The 10,194-nt window shown below is 28.8% G+C and overlaps 1 protein-coding gene across 1 annotated transcript; it reads left to right on the top strand.

The window, feature by feature from the left end:
* The first annotated feature begins 3,700 nt into the window (after window positions 1-3,700).
* On the top strand, window positions 3,701-9,823 carry LOC130891232 (ATP-dependent RNA helicase WM6). The gene is made up of 8 exons (XM_057795850.1): window positions 3,701-3,802; window positions 4,025-4,243; window positions 4,299-4,703; window positions 5,334-5,452; window positions 8,025-8,156; window positions 8,341-8,487; window positions 9,334-9,589; window positions 9,664-9,823. Exons 2-8 carry the CDS (start codon window positions 4,039-4,041, stop codon window positions 9,675-9,677), a joined length of 1,278 nt encoding a protein of 425 aa, XP_057651833.1. The 5' UTR covers window positions 3,701-3,802; window positions 4,025-4,038; the 3' UTR covers window positions 9,678-9,823.
* The last annotated feature ends 371 nt before the right edge of the window (window positions 9,824-10,194 follow it).

Raw genomic sequence — 10,194 nt, 5'->3', positions numbered from 1 at the left:
TGATAAGGATAAAAATTTCTTTTTATCACCTAAATATTCTCAAACATCAATTGGTTTTCAACATATTTTTCTATCTAATGCATTAATCAGTTATAATTTTCACAAAATTTTAATATTTTTATCGTTTTGAAAATTTTAATTAATTTAAAATTTCCATAGTATTTTTTCAGATCAGTGAATTTTCTAAAACAAAGGTGATATTCGATAACAGGGGCGATAAATGGAGCCTTTTTATAATTTCTTATTATTGTTAAATTTATAATATTAAATAGTAAGTTGTTATGCGAAAAATAATGATCAAAATGTGAGTTTCCTCTCATACTAGTGATTAGATAACATCACGTTAGTGTGTAGCGCATCACTAGCGATTTCGTGCGTATCACGCGAAGTTTAATCTGTCAAATATCTCCTCTTTTTTTATTCCATAATATAACTAGCTTTTCAGCCAAAGGGTTATCCGATTAAAAAAAATTGAGTACTAGTTCGAAAGTTTGATGTTAGCTACAATAATTAATAGTTATTTTAATTAAAAAATAATCAAAACCAGTAATATTGCATTAACATCTTTTTCTAGTGGGATATTGAACTGGTTTTTTTTATATTTAATTTTATTTTGTATAATTCTATATATTATTCTTTTTTTGCTCTTCATGTTGGAATATAGACTCTCGATTTAATTCAGTTCAATTTAGTAATTTATATATAAAATTTTAATAAATATTGGGACAACAATATTTTTATATAATAAATTAAATTATCAATTTATATTCTTAAAAATCTGATTTGGGAGAACTGAAAAATTTGTCATTTATATCTATTTCCTTGCCATTGAAGTATGTAGATAAGATATACAACTGTTGACCTATACTGGCACTTTTTATGACTTTCTAAAATAAGGAATCCTAATAGAGCTTCCCTACTATATTTAGTTCAAGTGTCAAATTTTTATCAAGCAGAAATTTAATCAGCATTTAATTATTTGAATTGAAAAAATTGATAGGTTTTTTAAATAAAAGAATCATTATACATTGGAATAAATCACTATTTATTATAGTATGTTGTATATAATATGCACCAATGATTTTTTCATCATTCACGATTAAAACTAAATTTGATTGAAAGTCATTCTGTTGACTTCTTATATTATCAAACACATTTACTATATTAGATTCAACTACCTGGAGTGAGTCCTAAGTAACAGAAGAAAGAAATAGATTTACAATGTATTTAAATTCTTTAGAGAAATAGTTGAGTTGAGCTTTACTGAGAAGCATGTGACGACATGAAATATTGGATTTTTTTCTTGCAGCTTTCACTAACCCATTCATTCCATAATGTTTATTTTATTTAGTGTTTTCTTATTTCTTCCTCATATGTAATTGGCAATATCAGTCTTTTTACTTTAGCAGTTTTCTGCATGTTCTATTTTTCTTTATTCGTTCTATCGCTTCTTCGCTGCTTATTAGATTCATTTGCATATTCTCATAGTTTTAAGTAACTTTATTAATATCGTCTTCTTCTATTTCAATTTCATTATATGTTTTCTGATAATACTGTTTCCATACTCCACTGCTGTTATTTCAACATTTGCCTGGAATCGGTTTAGTTCGTCCCTTTTTACTGTAATTAACTCTTATTTTTTTCTTTTATTAGTGTATTTGCCACAGTCAATGAGCTTCTGTTGTTTGGGATAAAATTCTCTGTATATTCTTTCAAATTCCATTGAAGTATTTTTTCCATCTCTTTTTATTTTCACTTTTTTCATCTATAGTATCTTCTTTATTTTATCGATAATCTGTTGGTATATATATCCGTACTTGTTATTTTTTCTTCATCCTTCAATTTTTCACTTTAGTATTTCCTTCTTCTAAATTGGTTGTTTTAGTTTTTAATCCCACATTTTCCATTGTTTCCATTGTTAGAGTATCTATTAAAGTACACCATTTTTCTTTTAATATCCATAACCTTTTCTCCCTTTTTCTATACATTCCTCTTTATTCCAATTTTTTACAGTATTCCCACATATTTTGACATATTTGTAACTTTTTTTTGACAACTCTGTTCTTGTATGTTTCAGTTTTACTATATTGAATTGATATTTCTGAAAGGTTGTCAGTTTTTTTTGTAGTTCCTGGATTTTGTTTTCAAGATATAATATTCATTATCCAACTTAAAAACATCGGTTTTCATATTTCTTGTTACACAATGTATGTTTTATTATTAAATAATGTATTTACCAAATAGAAGTGGTAACAAGAAAATAAATTTTGAAAAAATAGTACAATTAGATACGTATTACAGAATATAAAGGGGAAATATGGAATAATTGTGTTTATAGAATGAATACAGGGAAATGAACCAAGTAAGATAAGAGAAGTAATAATTAGAAAAATGCATGACATAAAGTTATGAAAAGGGGATAAGCAAGAAACAAAAATATCATGAGAAAGAAGCAAGAGGAAAGCTAGTAACAGAATTTTGATTGTTATAAGTGAATTTGTTTTTTGGCAAATCCCCTAAGTCAAAACTGTTAAACAATACCATTCCATTGTCTATATTGTTTTTACTTTTTCATAAGTTGTAAAATTCAGGATCAATGCTTTCTATGTATTTTACCAAAAGAACTTTTTCCAACATATGTTTGTAGAGAAGAATCGTTAATTCCAAATAGATGAATCTACCTACAATTTACAAAAAAATTGATTATTTCAATCTCTAATAATTCAAAACTGAAAAATCATGAAGATAGTAGAGAAAAGTCTCTAAATTTTTGAAGTCATGTATTAAAATTCAACCTGATATAAAAATATATTGATGAATTTAATAGGCCACAAGAAAACCAAACATTATAATATAAAAACATCCAATAATGCCTTTGCCTGCAAAATATATTATGTATAACTGTGTTTTTCAAGCAACAACAAAACTTGAAATGATTAATAGTAGTTACAAAGTCCAAAATTGCCCTAGTAACATTACTATCTTACTTGAGTAAGCTATTAATGTATAAATTTTAGATCATTTTGTTTTCTATTCAGAAAGCTAATTAGATATAGATAATTATTTAAATGGAATACCACAACACTTTTTCTAATATTTTTTAATATTTACCCTTGATAATTCTATTGATAGTAAGTAAAGCACGTACTTAAAATTATGCTATTTATAATGAAAACATTTAAAACTTGCTGGTAACTTTAAGCTGATGGAAAGTGGCTCATGATACATCACTTTTTACATAATACGTGAATGCTAGAAACAAACAAGAATAAATGAGTTATAAGTCTAAGTAACAACAAGAATAACAGCAATTTCCATAACTCCTCCAAAACATCACAATAACTTTTCAAATTCACCATGCGTGTGTACCAAAACTACAACTATAACACCGAATTTCCCTAAAGTGACAAGGAAAAAATATTTCTTTTAACATAAATATTTTTATACATCAATTGGAAATCAACATATCGTATTAACTATTATATTAAATGGTTTCATTTCCATTCCGAATTTTTTACATCAAGCATAATAAGAAAAAAAAAGATCAAGGGAAAATATGGTGAAACCATAAATGAAGCTATTGTTATGAGTTTTTTAGCTATATTTTATGAAATGTGATGATGGTTCCCATTGCTACTAGTGATTAAATAACGTTTCGTTATTGTACCTCATCACCAGTGATGTCGTAACACGCATGTCTATTCAGTCAAACATCTCTTCTTTTCCAATTACGTATATTTTTTTACCTCTACCGGTTACCAGCTTTATATCGTTGTATTGTGTAGTTGCGTGTGAGTTTAATGTAAGCCGATTTTATTTATATAATCTTCAAGTTATTTCAATTTTTGAAATAATTTAAATGAAATATGATTTCTGTACATTCATTCCACAAACATATTTTTAAATTAAAATGGAAGCCGGTGCAGATAAAACAAAAGAATGTGAATGAATGAACAGCCATATTTGTAAACGTATACGTTTGTAAATACAACAACATTTATAATTATGTCGCTTTATCTTTCAGACTTAAATAACGAAATGGCCGATGCTGATGATCTTTTGGATTACGAAGATGAAGAAAATACTGAACAAACTACACCCGACACAGCTAATACTGAAGTTCAGAAAAAAGGTTTGAAGGGTACTTATGTATCTATTCACAGTTCCGGGTTTAGAGATTTCCTACTGAGGCCCGAAATTCTTAGGGCTATTGTTGACTGCGGTTTTGAACATCCCTCAGAAGGTAATATTTATGAAAGTATGCTTATATTCTGTACTAATAATTATATGTTTTGTAGTTCAACATGAGTGTATACCACAAGCTGTTATTGGCATGGACATTCTGTGTCAAGCTAAATCTGGTATGGGAAAAACGGCTGTATTTGTGTTAGCTACACTTCAACAATTAGAACCTACTGAAAATGCTGTTTATGTACTCGTTATGTGCCATACTCGGGAATTGGCATTCCAAATTAGTAAAGAATATGAACGTTTTAGTAAGTACATGTCAAACATCAAAGTCGCTGTATTCTTTGGAGGCTTACCAATCCAGAAAGATGAAGAAATACTTAAAAATAATTGCCCACACATTGTGGTTGGTACACCAGGACGTATTTTGGCTCTAGTCAGATCAAAGAAATTGAATTTGAAACACCTGAAACATTTCATCCTTGATGAATGTGATAAAATGTTGGAGCTCCTAGGTAAGATATTTTTGGATTATACATATATACAGTAATCCCTTTTATAACACAATACTCTTATAACCAATCTTCATATTAAGTGACTCAAAGAGAAATTTATTTCTCTACAACAAAAAAATTGATATTTTGGATCAGCTAAATAATTGTAAGAAATAAACAATAATAGCAAAGGATCTGAAACTAAATGAGTCAGCAATTTTGTAAAATAAGAAGTACTGTAATGTCTAGATTGTTGCAGACCTTAATTAAATCTTCATGTGTATAAGATTCGTTGATAACAAAAACAAAAAAGTGTTTCATGATTTAGATAGAAGATTGCATTCAAAATAATATTCCTATAAGTAGTTGTTTAATAAAAGCAAAACCCCTAAATTTTTTCAATCATCATAATAAAGGAATTGGAAACTGTTTCATGTTGTGCAGGGATCCTCTTGCAACACAGACCCAATCTATAGTGTTATAGGGAGATATTACTGTACTTATTTTGACTATGGTTGATTATGTATTATCCATTTTCCATATTTAGCTATATTTATATACAGTAAAAATTTTTTGTGCAAATTTACTTTCAAATTACAAAAGTATTGAAATCTTTTTTTTCTTGTGTTAAGTGGTTGATATTTTTTGTAGATATGCGACGTGATGTCCAGGAAATATATAGAAACACGCCCCATGGAAAACAAGTAATGATGTTTAGTGCGACACTCAGCAAGGAAATTCGGCCAGTTTGCAAGAAATTTATGCAAGATGTAATTCTAAATTATTTTTCTACACAACATTCGAATGACGCACCCACTCGCACAGTTTGATCGAGAAATTATTTTTATAAAATGGATCAAAGTTTTCAAATAATAGAAATCTACTGTAATTTAAAATTGTATAAAGATGTTTCGCGTCCGGTTAGCGCATTGTAGCCCAACGAGTAGGTTGGGGAGGGCTGGGCTAAGAAGAGGACACAAGATAGTGAAGATTAATATTTTTCGTTAAAGGGATTCGCGTTTTGTTGTTTTGGCCGAGCTACAATGTACAAAAATTTTACACATCAATCTAGATCCAGTACCGGGTTTTTGATGCCATTGGGAGATCTGTTCTCCTTTATTTTGGAAGCTAAGCTTAATTTGGAAATAGTTCAATGGAAGCAGCGATGATGGGATGCGAGATTTCGACTGAACTGTATGTACGATGGATTCACCCAAGACCTTCGTAACTGCAGATCTTATTTCATTGTCTGTTTGTATAGTAGATAAGAGTAATTGAGGTACTGATACATTTTTCTTGAACCTCAATTACTTCTCTTTTATTTTCCATTTACATAAAATCATGATTTTTGCATATTATAAATATTTTGTCTAATAGGATTCAGATCTCTTACAAATTTCACCATTTTTGTCTAAATTTCTGTTAATATGCATCCAGGTTTTTCAGGCTTTCCTTCCTAAGGTTTTCCACAGTTTCCCTGTAACCTGCTCCCCAATTAGATTTTTTAATAAACAAACAAAAAATCCCCAAACCGAGAAGAGCCGTTTTTACTTACTAGAGCTCTCTTTTTGTTTTCTTCTGGCCAATACTCATAGCTTTCCTCCTCTCCAGACCTGCAGAGGACCAACTCCAACAAATCTTCCTCCTATAAAAAAATTTCCTTATCCTACCTAAGAATTTTCAATCTCTCTTTCCCTCTTAATTATATTCTCATCATTATTTTTACTTTCCTGTGGGATGTTAGTATTTTCAACAACTAAATGGTCTTAATATATGTACAATGTGCTCTAGAAGTACTTACATTAGTTTCTTGAACTGATGGTTCGTTAGGCTACCTTTCAAGATTGAGTAAATTAAGAAACTTTATTGTTTCAATTATCCTTCCAAATGGTTTTGATTGAATATATGGCATCAGGAAAATTAATTTCATGCCCTCACAGCATCCCATTACAATAAAATACATGTATACCTTCGAGTTTGAATTAAAAACATTTCTTAAAACAGAATAATAATCACTTACCCTTTAAAACTACTTGATATTCATATGAATTTATGTAAAGATAGCATGAAATTAATTATCCTATTATCTTTGTGCTTTGAATATCTATTTCATATTTCTACCCCTTTAATAGTTACTCACTTCCTTGTTTGGTTTTAGAAGAAAAAGTATATACTATCAGCTTTAGTAGTGAGATGTTTTCTCATAATGTACTGTTTCTAGTTGAGTTTGGGATGTATATATTAAATTCTAGGGATTTTTGTGACAACAAAAAAAATTTGCTGCTAATAAATTTTAGACTAAATTTGGTTTCTACACAGTAATCTTTTTGTTGATACCATTAAAGAATTTCAATACCACAATCATCTGTGATAACTCAAGTCGATATATTTATTTTGAATAATTTTACGAGAACATTTCGAATTAGAATATAATAGAATTATAATAAAGGGAATAAATTTTTCATACACTAGAACATGTCAACTTTAGTATTTGATTGTGCACTATTTAAATATTAGTTGAATGATGCAAATCATTCTAGTTAGTTTTTCATAAAACACCATATAACTCACAAAAAAATTCATGGTTCATTCGGAAAGTTCTTACATTTAAAGCATAAACAAATATTTCATTCAGTGGGATTGGAATTATTATAAATTTTTACACAATTTTGTAGTTGATATTTCTTGTTAATAAAATTTCACACCATTATTGATATTCATAATAAACACAATTATACCATCTGGATCTTCACTAATTATATAACAGCATACAATTGAATTCAAAAGTTGATGTGTCCTGCGATTTTCTAAGTGAGGAAACTAATTTACTTTAATTACTGTGTTAGGTCCATGTGTCAAATTTTCAATAAGTAGAAATCTTGATTTTACAAATTACATGTTTTTTAGTTAAGTTCAAATTTATTTCAATTTTTGATAATTTTGGAAAGAAGCTGTTATTTTCATTCATTCAATTTTTCAAAAAAAAACATGTGAGACTATATATACATATTCTTCCAAAAATTTGAAACTGGGAATTGTTTCATACTTTTTTTTAGTTATTTTTCATGTCCATTGGCCTGTTCTTCAGGCTTTTGTCTCTTTTTATGTAATTTTGGACTTTTTGATCCCATTTGGTAAATTTTCTTTTAATTATATCATGAGTGTTTGTTTTCAAATATTTCAAAAAATTTTTGTAAGATGAACAAAGACTCAGTTTTCATATTTATACCTATATAGTCTCAATATATTTAGTTATCTTATTTGGAAGAATATGCCTGTTGAAGATTTATTTAAAAGTTTGTTGGAATTTTCTAGTGATATTTGTGACTTTTTTTTATTCAGCCTATGGAAGTGTATGTTGATGATGAAACTAAATTAACTCTGCACGGTCTCCAACAACATTATGTAAAACTTAAAGAAAATGAAAAGAATAAAAAATTATTCGAATTACTCGATGTCTTGGAATTCAACCAGGTAGGTTTTGTCAATTATATTTTAAGTTACGAGATTTTTAAAAGGTACTTTTTAATTTTTTTATATGATGATAACTTTGTTTTGATTTTAATGAAATAATTGAACTCTCTCACTGACTAAAACTAATTAATATAAAATATTTGATTACATTTCATTATTTTCTAATGAATTTACTTTGTTTAAGGTCGTCATTTTTGTAAAATCTGTTCAGAGGTGTGTAGCTTTAGCTCAACTATTAACCGAACAGAATTTCCCAGCAATTGGAATTCACAGAGGAATGGATCAAAAAGAAAGATTATCTCGTTATGAACAATTCAAAGACTTTCAAAAGGTTAGTGAGTATAATAGATGTCTAATTATCATCACCTGAAATATTTACATAAAACTGTGTATGAGGAATACAGGAAGGAATTATACAGACTAATTTCAAAGTGCAAACAACAAAGTTGTGAAGTAAAGTGAAATATGTGAGAAGGCTCTCAACACTGGGTTCTAGATTAGTTTTATAGTACTCATTGTCAACAAGCAATGTTGGTAACCGAGACAGGCTTGTTATTTCATTCAGCAATCTACGCAGCCACACAAATTCCTTTGCTCCTTCACTTGCAGCTACATATTCAGCTTCAGTTGCTTGCGACTCATCCATGTAATGGCAGCTCCACCGCAAGTAGTAACAAATCCAGATATTGAGCGTCTTGTCTCATGATCGTTGGCTTAATTAGAATCAATGCAACACTTTAACTCCAAGGCTATGCCTCCAGAGTACAACAGACCATAAAATGTGAAGTCCCCTTTAACTATTTAAAGATCCTTTTTGTGGTTCCCAGTCTCTTGAATAATCCAACACCTTTTGATGCTTCAGCAGTTTCTCAATTTAAGCCTTGAAATCAAATGATCCAGTTCATAAAATAAACTTTGTTAAAGCATGTCCATGTATTCAACTCCTGATTTACCGAATACACTTTTTAATACCACTTAACCAACAACCACTATTACTTCACTTAGACCTTCCAGACAAATAACTAGCGACCTATGGAGGATTGAAGGGCCAAATTGTGTAATTTGTTTTAAGGAGTAATTATTACTTAATGAACCTCTTAATTGTTTTTGATATCACTATTGCAACACTAACCTAACCATCTGGCAGTTTTAAATTACATAGTATATTTTATTACAGAGAATCTTGGTAGCTACCAACTTATTTGGTCGAGGTATGGATATTGAAAGAGTAAACATTGTATTTAATTATGATATGCCAGAGGATTCCGATACATACTTACATAGGGTTGCTAGAGCAGGACGTTTTGGTACAAAAGGTCTCGCCATAACTTTTGTTTCTGAAGAAGGAGATGCTAAAATCTTAAATGAAGTACAAGATAGATTTGATGTTAATATTACAGAATTACCTGATGAAATTGATCTTAGTTCATACAGTGAGTATATTTTTTGTGAAATGTAATCAGATTCAGGTTATTTGTGTACTAAATTCTATTTTTTTGTTTTTCAGTTGAAGGACGATAACTTGAAAGTTTTAGTTTAAGGATAGATTAAGCTTTTATTCATATTTGAACGTTTTTTTAAAAATGATTATACATTTATTTCGTATATGTAAAATAGAATAACTAAGATTGAGTTACTGAGAATAAATGAGAATTAATTTTTTAAAATTCTGATTATTTACCTAAACCTTGAGAAGCTGGAATAAATTACAGTGTGGTCATTTGAGCCGAATATGATACTGAGAAAGATTAGACACTGTAATTGGGAGCATTGATATAATAAACAGTATTCAGTATTTTTCATTAAGTAACTGGGAATTATAATTTGAAATAAATTTTCTAGGGTTCCCAATGGTAACTATTTGCTACTCAAATCGATCTCGTGCGACTATTTTTACGTTTAAGTGGCTTAAAAGCTACTATTTTAAACTAGTAAGACTAAAGTGTCAAATTACAATAAAACTTCTATAGGAAGGTTTATTTACATGAGAACTTATTGCTAAAATTTCTAGAACATTGTCATTGAAAAATTATAATTA

Source organism: Diorhabda carinulata, chromosome 1, assembly GCF_026250575.1.
Source record: "Diorhabda carinulata isolate Delta chromosome 1, icDioCari1.1, whole genome shotgun sequence".
NCBI lineage: Eukaryota > Metazoa > Arthropoda > Insecta > Coleoptera > Chrysomelidae > Diorhabda > Diorhabda carinulata.
The sequence above is the reverse complement of the archived record's forward strand: the minus strand, read 5'-3'. Positions and strand labels throughout refer to the sequence as shown.

Bases quoted from the DNA above. Each gene is read 5' to 3' on its own strand.
- LOC130891232 (XM_057795850.1), top strand. From the start codon at position 4,039: ATGGCCGATGCTGATGATCTTTTGGATTACGAAGATGAAGAAAATACT. The intron at 4,704-5,333 runs GTAAGATATTTT...TATTTTTTGTAG, and splicing joins TAAAATGTTGGAGCTCCTAG to ATATGCGACGTGATGTCCAG. The intron at 8,157-8,340 runs GTAGGTTTTGTC...ACTTTGTTTAAG, and splicing joins ATGTCTTGGAATTCAACCAG to GTCGTCATTTTTGTAAAATC.